Source organism: Dermacentor albipictus, unplaced genomic scaffold, assembly GCF_038994185.2.
Source record: "Dermacentor albipictus isolate Rhodes 1998 colony unplaced genomic scaffold, USDA_Dalb.pri_finalv2 scaffold_15, whole genome shotgun sequence".
Taxonomy (NCBI): domain Eukaryota; kingdom Metazoa; phylum Arthropoda; class Arachnida; order Ixodida; family Ixodidae; genus Dermacentor; species Dermacentor albipictus.
This window is the reverse complement of record NW_027225569.1, coordinates 8,126,317-8,148,503: the sequence shown is the minus strand read 5'-3', so window position 1 is coordinate 8,148,503 and position 22,187 is coordinate 8,126,317. Positions and strand designations below refer to the sequence as shown.

Sequence of the window (22,187 nt, the reverse complement as noted above, 5' to 3'; positions counted from 1 at the left end):
GCAAGTAGATTTTCCTTCGGAAGAGCAAGAAGTTGGATCGGTGGAGCAGTGCTCTGTCCAGCTTCTCCAAATTGAAGAAAAACTGTTTAAATAAAACACACACACAGGTCTGCCACTGTTTGTAAAACATTTATTAGAGTCGAAAGTGGAAAACTCACTAGAACACATCAACGTAACAGATTGAACAAACATGGAGCGTGCAAAATTCACGCAAAACAATAGTTCATTTTGCAGGCAGGTTACATTCTTGCTGGCAACACATGGAATTTCATGCACACTTATACACAACAACGGCACGGTGTAAACAATTTATACTTTTACTCGCTCATCTGCTCTAGCGCTGCAAAGGTTGCAAATAAATATTCATGGATGTAGTCACTACACTTGTTCATTTACAGAGTTCTGTGCAGAAAATTTACACTTTTACTCGCTCGTCTGATCTATAGCGCTGCAAAGGTTTCAAATATTCACCGATGTATACAGAACACCTGCTCATTTACAGTGCGGTGCGTAGAGAATGTACACCTTTACTCGCTCGTCATTAATAGCGCTGCCAACACTGCACTTGAACATTCACCGGAATTAGCAGAGTACTGTACACAGTACATACACAAAATTACAAACAAGCTTGGACACATGCGAATTCGCACACTGCATTCAACGGCCACATTCCCAAGGGGCCGGAAGGCAAGAGCGCTATTATACTTAGATGTAGGTGCACGTTATAGAACCACGCTTGACTGAAATTTGTTCCACGGTCCTGAACAGCAGCGTCGATCCTAGCCGTACATTTACATTTGGATGTTAAAGTTCTTAAAAAATGAAACGAAAAATATTTCACGGCAATTTCAATGTGGGTATCCAATTAAATGAAAGAGGTGGGGATGTGGTCTAGCAAAATCTGTGGACGGTTGTTCCGTGCATAATTAGGCAATGAACGAACGTCAAAATAACTTGCTGACTCGCTGTCAGATCAGATGTTGTAGATCTTTCGCATGTTATCTCGCACTGCGCCAAGAATTTCTTCAACGGGGATCCGGCGTATGTGGGACACTCGGGTGGCCACGTGGATAGCCATGCCGGGGTGTGAATGCGCGAGACGCCCGGACTCCTGCGAATGATAGAGGAATGAGTATACGCAAAACTTCAGGTGTTTCCAGCAAGTATATATAAAATATTGCTGGTTCGCCCGATCTATTGCGACAGAAGCTATAACTCAGCTACACGAAATGCGCGCTATAGAATACGACGCGAATCCTCCCGTGCGCGCAAGAGATCGAGCCGCCATCTTCGGTTTAACCTGGCACTCACAGGATACGGCGCTCGGCCGCGCTGCTATGGCACTTCGACTTTGTTCGGAACATTAAGACAACGGCGGAAATATACCTGAAATGTCCGTGTAATTGCTATCGCAATTATAGCTGAAATATTCTTTTCATACAAGTGTAAAGGAGGGCGCTTATCACTATAGCATCAATCAGCATAACAACATCCTCTCTTGTATTATTATGCTGTGACCCGTGATCCAAAGAGGGCTGGGCAGGGCAAACTATGACCAGTGGCATGTCTTCAATTACTCCATTACCCCGGTGTAGGGCAGCCAACCGGACGTTATTCTGGTTACCCTCCCTGCATTCTACTTATCTCTTTCCGTACTTGATGCTGCTACGTCACCATAATGAGCCCATTAATCACACTAATAAAAAAAACGCCAGCTTTATGTTCAGTAACTACTACATCGTTCTTTAGGTTAAATCGAGAATACAGTCTATTAAAAGATTAATGCGCCAGCCTGACATTGTGCCTCTTTCGCGAACTCGCTACAACCACACCTCATGTTAAAAGTGCACTTAACTCACCAAGTTCACACGTACCCTTTTATATTAAGCCATTTCTATCGACATCTTCTTTCTCCTTACCCTTTATGCTACAAGAACGGCTATGTTACTTCACGGAAATACCGGTGTAACTCCGTTCTAAGACGTAGCCAATATTTCAACGCCAGACCTCGGAAGTGCAATGCATTCGATTACAATTAGTACAACCTAGCTGATATTTGAACATATATATGCAGCCTGCTATACACCGAATCGTTACCTCATTAACTTATCGTGGTGACACAGAGAGCTAGTGACTGTTTTTCTCACTTGGGAAGGACATCTGCCGTATCAGAGTTACTCTGGAAAGCAGATCACTCACCATGGCTGTTCGAAGCATTGTTATCATTATTAATTACCAACAATACACGCGCAAAGTCACATTATCAATAGGGCTGGCATCTTCGTGGTTGGAAGATGACCCGGTTATTAAAATCGCTGCAACTAAAACACCACCCTTTCCTTCGTACTACTATGAAAGAAGCATGTTGTACAATAGGTTATCCATTCAGAAATATGTGCGAGTTTAAATGCGTAAACAGAGTACATTTATTCTGAGCTCTAATGCGCACCAAGTTATTGCAGTGATCGAGCCGCACTAAACGTCATGCGACCGAACTTATCCTTCCCACTCAAATTATGTGGTAGCTTTACATAACAAGATCTTTAAAAATATTCAGTTTGCATTCGCCAATACATTGATAGCAGTGAAACAATTTGCAATTGAGTGCGACGAAAGTGAAAAAAAAAGTGGTCTCTGACATGAGCAGAATCGATGAGCATCGCGTACACTGAACGATATTTCGTAACTTGGCCATCAACCATAGCAGCTGATCAAGAGGTTGACACGTACGCTTTTCGGGAGGAAGTACGGTGCGTCCGTCTCCAGCAGCAGCCGGTCCAGAGGAATCTTGCGGCCGACCTCAGCAACCGGACCCGCGTTCGGAAATCCCACCAGCGGAGTCAGCCCGAGGCACAATTTGTGGAATGTGTCCATCCACAGCTGCGCCTCGGACCAGTCCCCGGTGAAACAGTGGTGGTGTATGGGCCAGTCACCTGGTAGCATCTGATTGGGCGAGAAGATAGCAGCTAATGGTTAGCACTGCCACGGACGATGCTCGAGTGTGTGGGTGTCATGTGACACTATGTTGAGAACAATTGTGACGATGAAATATATGAGGCAGTTCTCGCTGATGAAAACAGACCAGCAGGTAGGACCAACGCCAAACAAATGAGATTTAGAGAGAATACAAAAAACGCGCTCCTGAAGCAGAAGTATGTTAAGTCCTGCATATATTGTGAGTGCACAACGTACGACTATTTCAACTAATTGGTGATGGAAACAGTGCTGAAATATTGGCTGGAAAAGTTAAATAATTTATCCAGATATAACGTTAGTAATCTTCGAATTGTACGCCTACAGCATACTTACCGTAGCTCTACGAAGTAAATCAAGAAAGTGAAAATCCGGTGCCATAGCCACATGTTACTTCACGCAGTATGCCATTAGCATGGCATCACCTTACCCTGAGCTCTAGTAAAAATGAGGGACTCATCCTCTCCCGAACAAATGGCTGAGTCGAATCTTTACATATAATTGGGAGATATCTTATAACAAGAAAATACGCGCTGGCGTAATCAGGTTCGTAACGTCATGCCCCAAGGCAGTGCTGCCGACATTGAAGTTTCCGGATAGGCTGTAAGAAGCCACGAATCCTTCCGTATAACGAGTCACAACAATGCTCGGGTATCAACAACGTGCTAGTCTATAGATAATCCCTGTAATAAAGAGTAGTCAAGCTAGCAGTGCTGCAGGGATGCCGCCTTACCTCCTTGAGGATTCTCAGCGTATCCAATGAAGAGTCCCTGGAATGAATTGCAAGGGGCAGCCGCCCATTCCTTCCCAGTTTCAGCTGGCGCCGAAACACGTGCTGCTGTAAGGCCCGGTCGCATTTGTTCCTGCAACGTGCAAACACACAGGTAAGCGACTCGCTATAGAATTAGTTGTCACCATTAAGCATGCACTGAATTCAGACAAATGCTACTCTTGATTTGAAAAGTCTACTTTGTTGCTTAATTTACTACAAACCAACCAGGGAAGGCATGGAATAAGCTTATGGTAGACTTTTTATCATGCAAGCTTCACAGACTAAAACACAGATTCGGCATGACAACGCTTTTACAACCCTGTGGTTTTGAAATATCAAAACCAAGCATTTTATTTTAACTTTGCAGTCCGCACCCAATCGCAGTGTGGTCATGCCTCCCAAATGAAATGAAATGAAAAAAGGCTACGCTCTGCAATGTCGAGCAATTCTGATTGAGCAGCGCTACAAACATTTTTTTTTTGAAGAAATGATTAATTTTTCTTGAAGAAATGAATGAATCGACTACTTCCAAAACAGAAAAGAGGAATGGGCACACACTCGCTAAACTCGGTGAGCCTAAGGTCCACCCACACTAAATTCATGGCAGAGAGAACTCACTTGCTGGAATAATCAAGTCCAATTTCGCCCAGTGCGACGACGCATGGCTGCTCCAGGGCCGCGATGAGGTCGTCGTCGATGTCCTCATCGTACTGTCGGGACATGTGTGGGTGGCGTCCGAAAGCTGCCCAGACACCTTCCTCGGACAGGAGTCCCTCCCACACGTGGCGCTGCGTAGATTTCAGACCTCGGCCTCCATTTCAAGTCATCAGTTCACGAGTAGAAAATACGGCATTTGCGGGGGAGCTTAACCGTAGATTTGCGTGATTATTTCATTAACGCAAAGCATTATTTGGCCAGTCGATCGAAACCTACTGAGTACAACTAGACTCCCTTTTCCGTTAAAGAGTGAGAATGCGCAAATTAAGCCCTTCGTGCGCGCGATTCAGAGCTCCCATCCGGAGTACAGTGACAAATGAGTCAATACGCACGATTACAATAGGCGCGGCGGAGCAACAAATTCTACGAACCCGTCCGGTTTCGCTGTTCCCCATACGCCATAGGTAGAAATGGGGCGGTAAGCCTAGGCCAGAAATGTTTAAACTTATACTAAAAGGCGCAAAGCAAGCAGTATGTTAAGGCTTGCTAAAAACACGACCCGTGACGATTCGAGGTCAAAAGAGAGGGCCCAAAACGAGAGGATGCGCCACTCGAGCATTAAATACGCGTGCACGGGCTGCCGTCCCCCGCCACTGCCTAAGACTGCATTAACCCGTGCGGGTTCGTAACTGAAACGAGAAAATATATAGGAACGCTGCTCACTGTTTGCAATCTACGGTAGAGAACAAAATGATAGTACCTATTCAATGCTGTAAAACGATTAAGTGCAATCTCTCTGAACCGGCACTGTTGAACATGCGCGCATCATTATATAACGGCTGTGGTGGTGGGGAACAAGTATGTTCAGGAATGCATATATGTGCATATTCCCGCTTGTACTGCTAACGCATATATAAATGCACACCGCATCTCACATCGCTATAACCCCATGTGCATGATTGCTGCGAATAACAAATTCCGCACATCAACGACCGCTTTAGATTCTTCGCGTATCTTGGACAGTTTCCGTATAGGAACTTTCCCCTGATCTCTTCATAAAGCGCTGCGAATCTACCATTATATTTCTTTATAATCTATACTGGAAAACGTAAGCGACATTACCAATATATTTTCGAGTGAGCTCATTGAAATCCGCCCCTTCGTGGCGGCGATTTATACCTGTAGTCGAAACAGCTGTTACCGATTTTCAGAACTGCGAATTTTCCCAGAGCAACTGCAATTTTATAGAAAACGTCTACGTGGCCGAAGGAAAGCAAACATGTATGTTAAAGCTATCCGTGTTTCCATACAATGATAACTGGATTATTGATTACGGGCTGTCACTATTTGAAAACTTGATTTGCCTTTCATTGATCTACGCATTCCAAAGCCGTCTGAAAACATTAGGGTATCGAAAATAGTACCGTCTTGAATGTGGCGGGGTCGCAGAAAATGGCGACGCAACCTTCGTAGCATGTGGGGAATGTTTCCCAATTCCTCGTCCTGAACTGGGCGTAGGAACCGTGGTGGGCCGTTCTCCGAAAAAGAAAATCCAAGTGACAGTGTGTGTCGATTAGGCCTATTTTAGAAGAGAGCGTGTATGGCCACTGCTTGACGACTGGTGACGTCATCGTGGCTGTCCTTGAGGTTGGGAGTTTGAGACGACTCCCCCCATTTGCAGCACGACATCACTTGGCGCAGTAGTTGGTGTCCTGCAGGCAAAGGATATAATAACTTACTGTTGTTACTCACTCATAAACAAGAAAGCATAAATCAATGTGAAAAAGAAAGCAGTAAAAATATCATTAAACACTGCACAAGCGCTGACGTTTCCATTAAATAAGTTATTGCAAAAAAGGACTTCCCATTATCGATACCGTTAAGACCGCTTAGCACTGGGTAGCGATGTTCTAACTTCATGGCACTAAAATTGAGCATGCGATAATCAGTTGCCTATCGAAATAGAAAAGATAAATCTGAGGTAAAACGTTTGCTTCAGCAAGGTAAATTACTCTGGTGCTATACATTCGCGTCACTTGACTATCAAACATTTTCATCTTTTGAAAGGATTCATTGAAGCAAGCAGGGGTGATGAGTAAGGCGAATCTAACCTGCGAATAACTGAGCAACAGTCTCCAACGGCGTCTCTGCTTCGTCCTAAGCTCGCACCACTACAAGTCGGTTCAGAGTACAAATACACGTGGTCGTCGGACGTGCACTGTCGACAATGCTACTCCAACGATTTGGTAGCGAATGTTCCTTCGCGCAGATGGCCGCGAATATATGGGCGGGAAAGAAAGAGATTCGAAGGGGGAGAGGAGGTGGCGCTTGTAGAGGTTTCCCCTCCACGAATTTCTTTACGCCGGGTGGACAACAGCCAATTGTAAGCCTCGAAAGTGCAGAGGAGAAGGCAGGCAGGAACTGCTTCTTCCTTTCTAAACACGCTACCGAGAACTAATGGTGGGGTAACAACAAAGGCACGGGATCCATGGAGGGTCTTCAGAAAAATAAAAAAAAGAGGCAAGCCCAATAAGTCTTGGAGTGGAATGCTTCTCGAGAAAGAGTATTTTACGGAAGCGTTTAGGTGCCGCCATCTTGGGCTGTTAACGCCACAGTTTTCTGTCTTTTAACGACGAAGTGTACGTTGCTACAGTCAATTCGCAAGTTCGAGCATTGTAGTACAAATGCGTTCACCGTTTCATGACCATGTTACCTCACTTCTAACAAAAATTAGAAATAGCTTGCCTAATAGTCCAAGATTGCGGCGCCCATGAAGCCAATATAAAATCATATATACGAAAGCGGATTGATTACAGTGTGACGGGGGATGGATGGATACATCTTATAGTTTGACCAAACGTTACGGCGAGCCCGATTCAAGGGCCCCATTGATTTTAGCGATATTTCGAGGCCACTTTGATGTGTCGGCTACCAGAAAACGACTGTAACATGCTATTTACTTCAAGTAAAGTACTAAAAACTGACATGCCATAGGGCGGCTGTGAAGGTGGATTAGCAGTCAAGCTGTTTTGCACACGACATAAAGGTGACACACAATTTCGATCAAAGGTATAAGCAAATGTTATTTCTATTGAACGGTACCAGCGGACATCCCGAATAAAGACAGAAACACACTTAGAAATTTATTCTGGATCGGTGGAACACGAACGAACACACACTTTTTTATCACTGTGCCTTAGTCGGTGGTCTTGTCAGGATCATGTTCGTATCAGCCGCTTCATTCTATCCTGAAGCTTATACGTGACATCACTTGGATATGCATTTATTGCCCTTATCGGTGGTCATCGCGACTATAGTACACACACACATTCTCTCAGCAGCGCTCTTATTATATGCCTGCGCAACGAGAAATGTATCGGTCAAGTAAGATAATTAATGGCTCATACCACTGTAAGCAAGAAAAAATATACATTTCACAAAGTACTCTGATATTGAAGAGAATGCCTATTAATAACTAATCCACTGAAAATACATATCCAAGTGATGAGACGTATAAGCTTTTTCATTGAAGGCAGCGATTTTAATCAAATTCGGGAGCTGTGTTCTTGCACACAAATATTTGTAGACGGACACGGCAAATCCACGGAACGCTGGCCATAAATCAGGCTATTAGGATAATTACATTCAGCCCATATTACCACACCGCCTCGAATTTTTTTACGAGGTAATCACATTCTTTCAGTCACACAACCCGTTAAATATAACCCAGCTGCCCTTTTGTTCCGTCAAGTCAATTACGTTTACATTGTAAAGACGGTCCCATTGCAGTCTTAGACTTCGGGACCTTCTTCTGTATATTAGGATATTGTAATCTTTTTAATCATCTCAATAAAAGCCGAATATGATTCTAATTCTGATAAAGAGCTTCGCTGCAATAAGTGATTCAGAAATATGCATCAGGAAACTGAAAAGGGATACCAAGCCAGTTACCGTAGTGGGGAATTTCTATCTGCTTTGTGATAAGTGTAGCCGAAGCATTCTCAGTGAGCTCAATACCACGCTCTGATGAGACTTGACGCTTAGCATGCTTTTTGACCAGTAATAAGTAAGAAGGACATGCGTATAACTAAACTAAAATGCAGTATACCCCCTCCCCCCTCCGCAAGATAATAAGGGTTAGCTCAAAGGCTTTCGGAGCAGTTCTCCAAACATTGCATCTCATCGTATTGTTGATAACTCTCCCATACCCCTCTCGTGGCGTCGAGATAGAAGGTATTGGTTTTGTTACAGACTTTTGCCCAGAACAGAACCAGCTTGTATAATAGAAGGGTGCTCAGGGTTCGGCAATACTGTGGTTGAAAGTATATATGGTTATAAAAATACGTTTAATTGGCGCAACATTTGAGCAAATGCACAATTATCAGGAAAATGCTAACTGCCCAACTTTTCTGTTGAGTGACATCATATAACGAATCCAGCATTTGATTATCCATGGTTGTGACATTCGCGGGCGCATTTTTTGGTAACATGAAGCAATGCAGAGTGACATGTGCAAGTAGCGTCCTCGCATGTTTTCTTGTTGTTGATGTTTCTCGCGTGTTCATGACCACGTTGGTTCCAATGCGCATCATTTTTTTACCTCAGGAACCATTTTAAGTTGTTCATTATGAGGGCCTCTTGCGGTTAAAATTTTTAATGCCGGCTAGGGGCGGGTAATTGCTCAATAGGCAATTAAATCTTTTGTAATGAGAGCCATGGCCGCAGACAACTTCATGCGCAGTCTTCATTGTGCTTATGCGACAATGGAAATGCAGACGTTTTAAGAAAGCGCAAATTTGCCTTCATGTTAACTAGTCGAGCAAGCTGTCAAAGGCCTCTCGCGCAGGTAGCGAAATGCCGTGCAATTCACGAGTTCCCAGTACGTGGCTACCGTGACGAATGCACGTGTATCAAAGCATCAAGCCCGCCGTGGTTGCTCAGTGGCTATGGTGTTGGGCTGCTGAACACGAGGTCGCGGGATCGAATCCCGGCCACGGCGGCCGCATTTCGGTGGGGGCGAAATGCGAAAACACCCGTGTGCTTAGATTTAGGTGCACGTTAAAGAACCCCAGGTGGTCAAAATTTCCGCAGTCCTCCACTACGGCGTGCCTCATAATCAGAAAGTGGTTTTGGCACGTGTAGTGTAGTTTCGCCCCCAGTCAGATCTATGTGCCATCGCACATGTATGTTTTGTAGTTGTTGAGCTAGATGGCGCACCCCCCTTCTGTCATGTGACAAGCATTGGACCAATTGGGAGGTGTCATCTGGCGTGTGAACCCTTTATTAGCAATAAACGGCCAAGGGTGGCGGAGTCTTCGTTCCGGTTTTCAACGGGAGCAGTTCGCTCCGCGTCTCCTTTACTGCGCCGGCGTTAGCCGCGCGTTCGCTGGTCGGGGCCCCCCGCTTGCCTGCCGCTGCCGACACATCTTTTGGCGACAAAGATGGGATTCCCGCAACGGTTCCGACCGAAGCCCCGGGAAACGAACGAGCTTCGTGAGTGAAGCGTCCGTTCCTGTGTCTGCACGGCCGGCAAACGCCGCCGACGCACTTGGCGTCGCGAGGCTTCCGAGCCTAGGCCTACTCTCCCCCTTGCTCTTCCTTGCCTATTCCTGCGGAGAGCTCCGGCTTGCCTCCTGCACGCTACCCGGCATGGCATTTACGGCGAACGTTCCCGTTTTTCTTGAAGTGCCCGGCCCTCTGTTAATTCCCTGGTACCGCTGGAAAAAAATTTTTCAGGCCCACCTCGAAGCGGCCGGCGGCGGCGACTGGACGGACGCACGGCAAGCGTCTGCGCTCGTCAGCGCTCTCGGGCGTGAGGGACAACGGAAGCACTTTGCAGCCGAGGAGCAGGAAGCAGCAAGGCAGTTAACCAGCGCAGCGTCAGCTTCAAGCGAAGCAGCAAGGCAGTCGACCGGCGCAGCGTCAACGTCAACTGATGCGGTCCCGCCAGCGTCAGAGTTTCCGAGACTCTTGCAGCGGCTCGACCGGCTGTTCGCCACGTCAACAAATGTCCTGGCGGAACGGCACGAATTCACCAGCCGAAAGCAGTTTGAAGGAGAAGGATTCCTGGAATTCGTGACCGCATTGAAGGAGAAGGCGGTACAGTGCAACTTCGGCACAAGCTATGACGAGCGCGTCCGAGACCAAATCATACATGGGGTAGCGAACGCCAGCGTTCGCGAAAAGTTGCTGGCTCATGGCGAAACCCTTTCCCTGGACAAGGCAGAAGAAATTGGACGCTCGTTAGAAGCCTTGCATCGAGCGAACCGCGCGTTCGGCTCCGAAAACGTACGAAGAATCGAGGCATCGCAACTTGGCGTTCCGTCGACGACCCAAGACGGCCGACTTCTTCCGGCGAGCCGCCAAGGTGGCCGACGTAGCCCGGGAGGCCATGAAGACGTCCGACTTCTTCCGAGAGGCCGCCAAGACGTCCGACTTCTTCCGAGAGGCCGCCAAGACGTCCCACTTCTTCCGAGAGGCCGCCAAGACGTCCGACTTCTTCCGAGAGGCCGCCAAGACGTTCGACTTCTTCCGAGAGGCCGCCGTGACGTTCGACTTCTTCCGAGAGGCCGCCAAGACGTTCGACTTCTTCCGAGAGGCCGCCAAGACGTCCGACTTCTTCCGAGAGGCCGCCAAGACGTTCGACTTCTTCCGAGAGGCCGCCAAGACGTTCGACTTCTTCCGAGAGGCCGCCAAGACGTTCGACTTCTTCCGAGAGGCCGCCAAGACGTCCGACTTCTTCCGAGAGGCCGCCAAGATGTTCGACTTCTTCCGAGAGGCCGCCAAGACGTTCGACTTCTTCCGAGAGGCCGCCAAGACGTCCGACTTCTTCCGAGAGGCCGCCAAGACGTTCGACTTCTTCCGAGAGGCCGCCAAGACGTCCGACTTCTTCCGAGAGGCCGCCAAGACGTCCGACTTCTTCCGAGAGGCCGCCAAGATGTTCGACTTCTTCCGAGAGGCCGCCAAGACGTTCGACTTCTTCCGAGAGGCCGCCAAGACGTTCGACTTCTTCCGAGAGGCCGCCAAGACGTCCGACTTCTTCCGAGAGGCCGCCAAGACGTCCGACTTCTTCCGAGAGGCCGCCAAGATGTTCGACTTCTTCCGAGAGGCCGCCAAGACGTTCGACTTCTTCCGAGAGGCCGCCAAGAGGGCCGACAATGCGCACGTGGCTCCTCCGGGAACCGTGGTGCATGCGACCGGTGTGGCAGCACGAAACATATTGCAACGGACAGGAATTGTCGAGCAAGGAACCGGCGGTGCAACGCCTGCCACACGTTGGGCCATTTTGCATCCGTATGCCGAAAAACCCGTATTGTTCAACACGTCTCTTCCGCAGAGACGCTGTCTTCAACTTCCGCAGGGCAGCCGACCGCGTCTGTCTTGACGGTAAGCGCTTTTGAAACTAAAGGTTTGGAAGTTCCGGTCGTAGTTAACGGCGTCTCCATGCGACTGCCGGTGGATACGGGAGCGTCTGTCTCATTGATGACGGCTGAGGATTTTGGAAAGCACTTTGGTCGACAGCACAGACTGTCACAAACAACAGTGGACTTGAAAAATTTCTCCAAGCAACGCATCGACATTCAAGGCCTGTTTCAAGCCACTGTCCAGTTTTTCCAAAGGTCATGCTCCGTCACGTTCCACGTAACGACTACAGGAACATCACTGCTGGGTTTAGACGCCATCCAACGTTTGGGCATACAGATCGACGGTACGTCGCTGACATGTCGTCTACCATCACTTCCTTCAGTACAGAGCCCCACAGGTGTGCCTCCGGGTTTTGAGCACCTTTCCAGTGACGAGTTCGGTCTCGTCAACAACTTTGTGCACCGAATTCATCGGCAGCAAGATGCGAAACCAGTATCTTGAAAGTTGCGCCGACTACCCCTGGCTCTCCGTGACCAGGTCACAAATGAATTGCGACGTCTCGAGGACTGCGACGTCATAGAGCGCGTCGACGCTTCTGAGTGGGTGTCTCCACTCGTGGTGGTGCACAAGAAGGATGGAACCATGCGGCTCTGTGTAGATTCTCGGGAACAGGGCAGTCTTGTGTCTCACGTTCACGAAAGGGTCTTGCAGAAACAGTGGCAAATTAAGCAGTGTATAGACAAACGTTGTCGTTTCTTGTCACTCATATAAAATTAATTAGGCATTTTACTTTCGTTGTATGAATCTGTCTCGCTTTAAGTTAGAAAAAACGCTTTTTCGTTTCCCAATGTTTGTTCCCTCCTCGCATATTTGCACTTCAATCGCTGCTCCTGCCCTTGCTGATGTCGGTGACAATTTGTTCTGAACTGCTTTTTGCCCGAAGCTTGGTGGTCTATTTGGATCGACCTTGCAAGTGGCGGAAACATTGACTGTGGTAGCCGTAGTGAGAGTGCGACCTTTCATAAGAGAACTTGTTCCGACGACTTCAACGTGCATGTAGCAGTCTGCAGTGTCTTTTTTTTCTGCGTCTTATTATTTCTAGTAGTGCGAGAGCTGTGCAAAGACTGAAGTGGACAGCTTGCATCTTGACTGGGCAGCACAGTCAGCATGCCGATCGGCTGTTTGAGCAAAACTGGATGACGTAATGCTCAACCAGCCAATGAGCCTGCACCTGATAGCCAAGGCAATAGTATCGTCCAAGTGGATCTTTGCAGAATACATCCCCTAGGTTGGCTTACAACTGAAGAGATTGAGTCATGGCAGCTGCATATGTAAAGCCGCTTCAAGGATCTGTTGTCGGCAGGAGCCAACTGAAATTCTTAACCCAGACGACTATGTGGCACCCAAGTGTGCAAGCTGCACGTTCAGGTTTGTAGGCGCATGTGCGCCTTGACTGGTGGAGAAAATTCGTCAGAAGTTGCGTATATGCAGGAGTTAACTACTATGTTATAATAATTCGATTGTGACTAACCAGCACACGGGTCTTCGACTGTTCAGGTTACATCATCTGCCTCGAGGATCACCTTCGAGCTCTCATGTGCCTAAAGCACACATGCACCAATTCCTTTGTCCAACGGGATGTTCCTGAAAAAAAAAAAACTCATGAGAGTCGCAAATACCTCCTATATGTTCCATTGTTGATGTGCATCTTTACAACAGTTGTCGGTGGCACTGCAGGGAACTGCACATTTCGCCGATGACCTGAACTGCGGTGTACAGTGGCATTCACCTGACGACCAATCCTGAACACTGCTTAAGTAACCACCATTCATTTGTTTGCAAGACTGGGTCTTGTCAAGGGGTGCATTGCAATGTATGTGCTTATTACATGAATTAGCCTGGGATAGAGTGTGGGGTTCAAGGATACTCAGGACTTCCCAAGAATTACTGAATAAGAATGGCGCTTCAGTAGGACAATTTAATTAAGCTGATAAAGTAAAAGCATGTCACTCGTATCATTGGCCATTTTATGTGTTTTGGCCAGCAAAGGCAATTTTACTTAACTTCTGCTTCTACTTAACGGTGGTGGATACACTCCAAAGCCAACTTTCTTTTTTAAAGCATGTCTCAGGGACAAAAAACAAAACCTAAAGGAGATGGTGCTTCAAAAAAAGAAAAATTACTAAATGTAAATGCGATTGTAGGGCCAATTTCTGGCCAAGTTCATCTGCCCCCTCCCCCCCGCCCTTAATGTCGTCTAGCATTGAAAAAGTGTCATTGGAGATTTGGCTATGGCTGGCTAAAGCAGGGATAAGCACCAAAATTGAGGAAGAAATTTTTAGTTTTTTAAACAATATTGCAGCATATTCGGCACATATCTCAAGTGGCAAGTGTGTCTAGACACTGGAGACAATTTAAAAATGGTGCTAAAGATGCCACCTATTTCTCTGTCTACTGGCTTTACAAGCTTGAGCAATGCTTCATTTTCTGCAATTCTGGGGCCTAAAATCTGTTTCTTGGGTGTGGATTCAGACAAATTTTGAATCCCTGACATTTCCATTAGTCAATTACGTGCCGCAAAAGCCCCTGAATAAGTTTTGCAGGAATCGTTTGTTGCCACTGGTTATTACTAGTGCCATATTTTCAGGTATATAAAGCGAGGGTCGACCATCAGTCTCTGCGTAGAAAAAAGTATTTTACCGTTATGTACATCTCACCAACCCAAAATTAGTGGTAGGTGCGTTCCGAGGCTGGCAATTTCAAAAAAAAAAAAACTTGCTATGTTTGTACCACTGTCCGAATCGCCATGCCTCTTGCTGGAACCTCAACATTTATCTCTTCTGAAGGTTGTGAACTGCTTTCTTTCATGAATGCTAGGCAAAACCAGATATGCAATTCCACCCTGCAGAAAGTGCCTAAATGGGTGGAACGAGATCACAAATGAGCCTTCAATAAAATTCATTTGGTATGCTTGCCAGTTATGGTATGCCTTTATTCATTGTACAGCTAATGTCCATAGGGCATTGATGTAGTGAGGTACATGACATTGTAAGACACAAATTTTATACATCAACAAGCAGTCAACAAAAAATGCGCGGGGAATACAAATTCAATACAACTGGTGCTATGCTTGTGCAGCCTTAAAAGAATGAATTAAAACATTTCTTGGAGCATACACTGAAAACTGTTGTGCACGTCTCCATTAGATATTGTGACACACATGCTCATACTGAGTTTCTCATACATGGCATACAGTTTGTGCCGTCGAAAGCACACACTAATTGGTTGCTTGGCAGTCAGCTGGGCAATGTTCTTGGTGAACGAATAAAGAGCACCTACACATAAAATGAAACAGAAAAAATACAGCATAGAAATGTGCTTTCTAATCGCCATTGTTCTAGTTTTTCAGTCCACGTAAAATGTAATGCTATGTTGCCTTACATATGAGAGCACAATAAGAACATTTTGTAACAGCACAGCCTTTGACAATATGACGAAAACAAAGATTTCAGGTACACCGCAGTGCTGATGACACTTGGGACAAATTGTTGGCCGAACTCTTGCCGTGGGCAGTTTCCACTAGTACAGAGAAAACAACACCACTGCGCATTTCAATGGCCTATCCTGACCAGACATTTCGTCTTCCGCCACCCACAAATACAATGAAGTGCATCGTCTTCAGTACTATCCTAAGCAAGTACACAATAAAAGGCACATACAAAAACAATTGTGTTGCCTGATGCATAAGCAATAAATAAAAAAATATTACAAGAACGGCTATTGCAAAATTACTAAGTGACCACAGCAACACGCCATTTCCTAATATAACAGCGAAGGTGCCAGAAAGAAATTCTGAGACCTTTGGTAATGCACTAGAGGTTGGCCTTTGAGAAAGGTTTAGCTCAGGGGCTTGTGTAAGCGCATAGAAACAGTGCGCTAGTTTCTCTCAGCAATCACTGCATGAACTTCGAAGGGATTTTTCACAATAAAAGAAAAACATAACTAGAGTGGCTTTAGGACGCGGTTTTTATGTTTCGTCTGTAGTTCTAGAAAAAAATTTGTCATGCTTACAGCTCTAACTCTGCAACAAAAGTGATGTCACAATTATGCAAAGTATGCCTAAAGCAAACGAAACATTGATGTTAAGTACAGTGCTCTGAACTATACTACTAATCTGTAAGAATTTTGAAAAATCCCCCCATATCTGTTACAGCTGTTGCACTTAACTGGCACATTCATATATCAAATTTGCCCATTTTGCTGTACTAACGGATGAAGTTTAGAGAACTGCAATATCTTTTTGTTTGGTAGTAATTTGTAAATTTTTCACAACTTTTCCGGCAGTCTTTGTAAAATATGCAAGATAAAATCGAAATCCTGCTTGTTACAATCACTAGCATTTAACTTTTAGTGTCAACGTGCCATGTCTGCTTATGGCTGGTCGAGAGAGCAAATCCCGGCCATGGTGACCGCATTTCAATGGGGGCAAAATCAGCAGTTAGATACCCATGTACTTAGGATTACGTGCTTATTAATGAACCCTAGGCGATGAAAATTAATCTGAAGTGTCCCACTAAGGCATGCCTCATATTCAGATCGAGGTTTTGGCACGTAAAAACAATAATTTAATTTATATTTTTGTCTCAAATTTAACATTTAAAACATTTTTTCTCTCAATTTCGACATATGGTGTTCAAATCAGTCTAGTGCTTGCTTTTAAGACGAATTTATGCCTGAGCTAAAGCTTTCACTGCATTAATACGGGCTGTGCTTCGCTCAGGAAGGTTTTGCAGCTGCCATTGTAATGCCCGTTGGCCTTGCAGGCTGTACAGTGCAATACCTTCCACAGCTGTGGCACAACCCCCGTGTCAACTGGCTGCCACTCATCCCGGAATGCAGCCCTGACGGCCAGGCTCAATGATCTGGCCAGGGCCTTTATTCCGGCTCCCCTTGAGACGTGGTAGCCATCTGCCCCATAGTGGTTCTCGTTCCCAGTCTTTCTTCTGCCAAGGAACCTGTCCTGCAATAGTGAACAATACTTATTAGCATTTCATTTGCAGGTGAACCCTGTGAAGTTAATCCTAGCAAGCAAAATAGATCATGGAGAGATGCTGACTTGAGCTGACCAATATTAAGCGTATAAGAAAAGTCTTTCGCTGGAGCCAATGTGACACTGATGGTTCCTGGCTTTGTCAGGGAAACGCTGACAAACACAGATTTCCTTGGGAGCTTGTCAGCACCAGGCTGAGGCTTCCCTTGTTGGCCAGCTATACCTAGACTCATAATCTTCAAAAAATTCGAATTGTTAAATTTGCAGAAGTTATAAACATGCTGTAACGTCATTCTCTGTTAAGTGTAACATTACAGTTGTGCTGCATATGTTTACATTTGCACATTTCTCTATGAAACAACCAGACAAATAAAGTATGAAAGCAACGTTTTGCTTTGACAATGAGTAACCGATAGAAGCAAAACTAAAAGAAAGGCAATGACTACTACATTACGGTGTCCAAAAGAAAATTGATGCAGACAATTTGTTTGTATATACCAAACAGTTATCAACACTCCTTCGTCGCCATTTCAAAACAAGTTTTAAATTGTGTCCGCAGGAACTGCTTCGCTTGCAGCACCACTGCACACAGGGCCAATTTTTGCAAGTCACTGGGTTAAATACTAGGTGGAATGTGATGGCAGTAGCCACTGAAATTGTATTTCCACTGTAAGCACTAGGTTTTTTTTGTTTGTTTTAATAATACAAACACGGCTGAGGAGATGTATAGAGAATACCAAATTTTGCTTGCCACTTCATTATGTTCACTTACAGAGGCAGTTCATATTTTTCAATGCTACACATGTTGAGAAAGGTAGAGTAAGTGTTGCTTGCCAAGTGCACTATCTGTACAGTTTGGTATCAGAGAGTATGACTGCGGTCGTGTGAAAGGTGACACTAACACTGCATGATGCCCTTCAAAGTAACACTACTTGATTCCACATATCCTTTACTCAATACTACATACAAAAGGCTCTCTGGAGAAACATAGGAAGATAGCAATATGACATTGACAGTGCTGATGCCTTTACAGAGCTGTGCATAACTTGAAAATCGGGTATTGATTGTTGGGGCTGCAAAGTATACAGGGTGTCCCAGCTAGCTTTAGCCAGAGTTTATGCTAATGCCACCTAGCTGGACAGAGACAAGGTAATGTTGTTTGCCGCCTTGGAGAGACTCAAATTATTTTTGTCATTATGTGTAATTAGATAATTAGTCTTTATTATTATTTCTGCTTCTCAAATATGATACATTGATGAAAACTGTAAACGAAAAAAATTGTATAGCGACATGAAAAACTTCAAATACTACGTTCTGTTGCTCAATACGTGCTACATAAAAGCCTGCAAATTCACGCAAGCCTCTAACATGACTGGCCGCTTGAGGCACTTTGAGTGTATTCGGGGGCTTCTTTCACACTCGGAAAAACTTTCATGTAGCACGTATTGAGCAACAGAAATCTGTGTCGGGAGTTTTTCATGTTGCTCCACAATTTTCGTTTGCCACTTTTCATCAATTTATAATATTTGAGAAGTTGGTTACTTAAGACTAATTATCTAATTAGGCAGAATTAAAAAGTAATTTGAATGTCCCCAAGCGACGGCAAACAACATTACCTTGGTTCTGTCCAGCTACGTGGCATTCACATATTTTTAAGTTCTGGCTAAAGGTAGCTGGGACCACCTGTATAGTACAGATTGAAAGTAGTGGCAGCCAGAACAGAACCTCTACATCTCTGCTAACAGAAGTAGCATTTCCTTGCTTGTATACTCGGTTTTATGGCTCAGTGCTATTGCTTGTCACGCTGATTATGTGATATACAGTAAGTTGTATGTGTAGCTAAAGCGATGACTGAGAAAGAGCGTCTACTGGCAGAGCTGCTTTCTGGCTCAAGGGCGTCTTGGAATTCCGTATTCCACGCTTGCTGTAAAGTGTGTGAATTTTTAGTTAAATGTGGAGGTCATTTTTGTAGTAATTGTAATTGGTGAGACCAGCCAAGGAATAATAAATTAAAAATTAAATTATGGGGTTTTATGTGCCAAAACGAGTTTCTGATTATGAGGCACGCCGTTGTGGACGACTCCGGAAATTCGGACAACCTGCGCTTCTTTACCGTGCGCCTAAATCTAAGTACACGGGTGTTTTCCTATTTCGCCCCCATTGCAATGCAGCCGCTGTGGTAGAGATTCGATCCCGCGACTTTGTGCTCAGCAGCCGAACACCATAGCCACCGAGCAACCACGGTGGGTGGCAAGGAATGTGTTGCACCACCCTAATGTAGGCGAGTAATTTTACATATGCTGCTGAAAAGTGATTTAATTCCCACAAATTACTGAGCAAATATTGTTACCTGCCCCTCCTGGTCACTCAGGGACTGCTGCATCTGTGCGACAACTGCAGTTCCCCACTGCACAGTTGTGGGAAACAGTGCCTATCTGCATTGCCCTCCCTTTATAAACTCCAGTAAATGTACCGCTATCTCTAATGCTCAGCAATTTCCAATGTGAACAGCAAAGACTATTAAATCCATATCAGAAATTTGAAATATTCGTGCACCGCTATTAATACAATATCTATGTAACAAAAAAGCATGTTGACATACTTCCAAATTGATGCAGACCATGTTTTCCTTCTTTGACACATATCGCTTCATGATGGCGTTCACCATCTATCGCCTCTTCTTGGAGGCTGCGTCCTCGTGTAGTCGTGGCGGTATCATGAACCAGAATATTTTGCCCGCCGTACTGGAGGCACATTCCAGGACGTGCGGGCACAATACAAAAGGGTATGTGTGTAACATAACGGCACCAACATTGCACATGTCAGCGATCAAAACCAATGTTTTTTTACGTGCTTGATTACACAGGGTTTTTTAAAAGAATGCCTGTGGTAGATAGCATTATTGCAATAGTCGAGATGCATTACTGGAAGCAGAGGGCATTACTTACATGACAAATTGAAATACTTAGGCGACTTATTAACCAAAATTCACTACTTAATGGAGTATGGCACATACAGCAACTTACGAATTGTAGCCGGTGAGTTCGCAACTTTGAGCAACCTATAAAGATAATGCGGGTTTCGAGGTATGCACTGTGAAACTTTGTGGAAAAGACACAAATCTTTAATTTACGTTTTTAACTCAGTGCCTTTCATGCATTCGAGCAAAAAGGAAAGTGATATGCCCATGTATTCCTGGCGCACACTTTGGGAATGAATATCTCGAAATATGTGTGATCTTGCAAAATCCTTCTAACGCCAACTACAGTTCATAAATTGCAGTATGCACTGTGAGGTAACTAATTAAAATTTTGATTAGTGTTTTCTTTATTAGTACGTTGCGTATTTTGATTTCTCGTGCAAGTAATGTCCGCCTCTGACTTATCTAGTTTATTGACCAGCATTATGCTATATATCTACCACAGGCGATTTTTTACACGCGCTGCATGGTCTGAAGTTGAAGAACACGCTATGGCAGCAATAATGATGCGACATGGCCACGGGGGATAGCCCTTGGACTGCTCCAGGGACACAGTGGTTTAAAGAAGCTTCATTATGCGGAAGATTGTGCGCGCTTACCATAGCGTAACAAAACACGTTTTAAGAAGATGCTTTAGCTCGGGTGCTCCTATCTAACTACATGTAAAAGGAGAATTCGTTTTTCTAGGCAACCACTACCAAATTTGGCGAAGTTTGTTGCATTTAAAAGAAAAACTTGAGATATAGTGACTGCTGGTTTCGAGTTTCTGATTTATGTCGTTAATTTTTCATTAAAAATTGCCAAAGATCAAAAATTTTCAGAAAACGAAACTGTGAAGTTGGCAACTCTGCAACACAGCAAAAAAAATTATATCACAATTCTGTGAATAGCACCTAATAGTACCTCTCAAGCGGACAAAATGGATATGCTACATGTGCATATCAAAAATTCAGTAATATGGAAATACAGATTTTGCGGAACCCTTGTACACAACGTCACGAATTCATGTAAGATACGAATTGAGATATTAAATTTGTCCGCTTTGAATGATCTTATGGGTGCCGTTTACAGAACCGCGATATCTGTTCTTGATGCAGAACTATTAATTTGTAAACTTCGTGCTTCTATATTTTTCGGAAATCTTGAAAATTCTTTTAACAAATTTCAGTCCCTAAATCTAAATTCTGCTCCCAACAGTGACTAGACCTTAACCTACTCTCTGAATTGCAACAAATTTTATTAAAATTGGTCCAGGGTTCATCTCAGAAAAATGTTTTTGCGTTTTACATGTATTCGAAAAGGCCGCGTCGGAGTTGGGGCCCAAGCTAAAGCTTCAAAGGCGTTTTGCGCCAATGCGCGCGCATAGCATTTGCGGCTGCGTGGGGCACTGCACACGCTGTGCAATGAACAATGCGCGCACGCTGACAGCGCCTGGCCGCTAGCATTGCCGATGTCGCACGTTACAACGCGCTCGTACCTCACGTAAATCGCCAGGCGGCCTTTCTTTACACGCCGATGCAAACATTTCCAAAAACTATGATACATCAGTAACAATTCAGTAGATAGATTAATGAACACGCACGCTACGCACCTGATGACATGCACGCAGTTTATTACAGTCGCGCTAATGCGCATGCCTATTGTAAACATTATGACGCACAGGTATTTATAAACATGACAAGAAAAATATAAACCCACCTTTATATTACCGGCTATCTCCTCCTTGACGTCAGTAGACGCCAAGTCGCTGCCGCCGACATGGAGAGCCATGAAGTCCTGACCAGGCCGGAGTCGATGAATTTTTTCTGGAAGCCGAGATGCAAGTGCACCTCCAAAGCTGAATGTGCAAGTGGCACACGTTGGCCCTAAATATAAGCTTGTGTGGTTTACGAACTTTAGCTCGCTGTCGCCTACGATTGACCCACGAAGGCAATTTCGACCTGCAGTCGCCATGACGATCTCTACAGTTGTGAGCCAAGCTAGGGGACGTATGCTCTTAACATTCATTTCGGCGATACTATCGCCATGGCCATCATGCGCGCGCTCATTGGCTTGTTCAGCATTACATCATCAAATTTTGCTGAAACAGCCAATGGGTGCGCGCCTAACGCTAGGCGGCACTGTCGCCGAAAGTGACGTCACATAATACATCCCCACTGGCGGTATGGCTCTATCTCCCTCTCCCAAACCGATAGGGGACGCATGCGACACTGGACATCATTCACAGGCAATAGCCACATTGCCATCGTTGTGACAATGAGTGAATACCTATTGAAGCCGAGTGGTGGCTTGTCTCAATAGATAATAGATTTATAATTTGCTATGAAGCTGCAGCTTCATATATATATATATATATATATATATATATATATATACCATATTCACACTAT

At 45.0% G+C, this 22,187-nt stretch overlaps 1 protein-coding gene across 4 annotated transcripts; it reads right to left on the bottom strand.

The window, feature by feature from the left end:
• Positions 1 to 152: 152 nt before the first annotated feature.
• Positions 153 to 21,852, bottom strand: LOC139051856 (putative deoxyribonuclease TATDN2). Of its 4 annotated transcripts, XM_070528884.1 has the most exons (8): positions 21,496 to 21,852; positions 16,608 to 16,787; positions 13,299 to 13,411; positions 5,827 to 6,114; positions 4,364 to 4,533; positions 3,707 to 3,836; positions 2,731 to 2,943; positions 153 to 1,111 (listed from the first exon to the last, which is right to left on the bottom strand). In XM_070528884.1, exons 4-8 carry the CDS (start codon positions 6,031 to 6,033, stop codon positions 974 to 976), a joined length of 858 nt encoding a protein of 285 aa, XP_070384985.1. In that variant the 5' UTR covers positions 6,034 to 6,114; positions 13,299 to 13,411; positions 16,608 to 16,787; positions 21,496 to 21,852; the 3' UTR covers positions 153 to 973. The 4 variants fall into 4 exon arrangements, with proteins under 4 accessions (XP_070384985.1, XP_070384987.1, XP_070384988.1 ...); XM_070528886.1 differs by lacking the exons at positions 16,608 to 16,787; positions 21,496 to 21,852 and having other exon boundaries at positions 13,299 to 14,897; XM_070528887.1 differs by lacking the exons at positions 13,299 to 13,411; positions 16,608 to 16,787; positions 21,496 to 21,852 and adding an exon at positions 6,514 to 7,284.
• Positions 21,853 to 22,187: the final 335 nt, after the last annotated feature.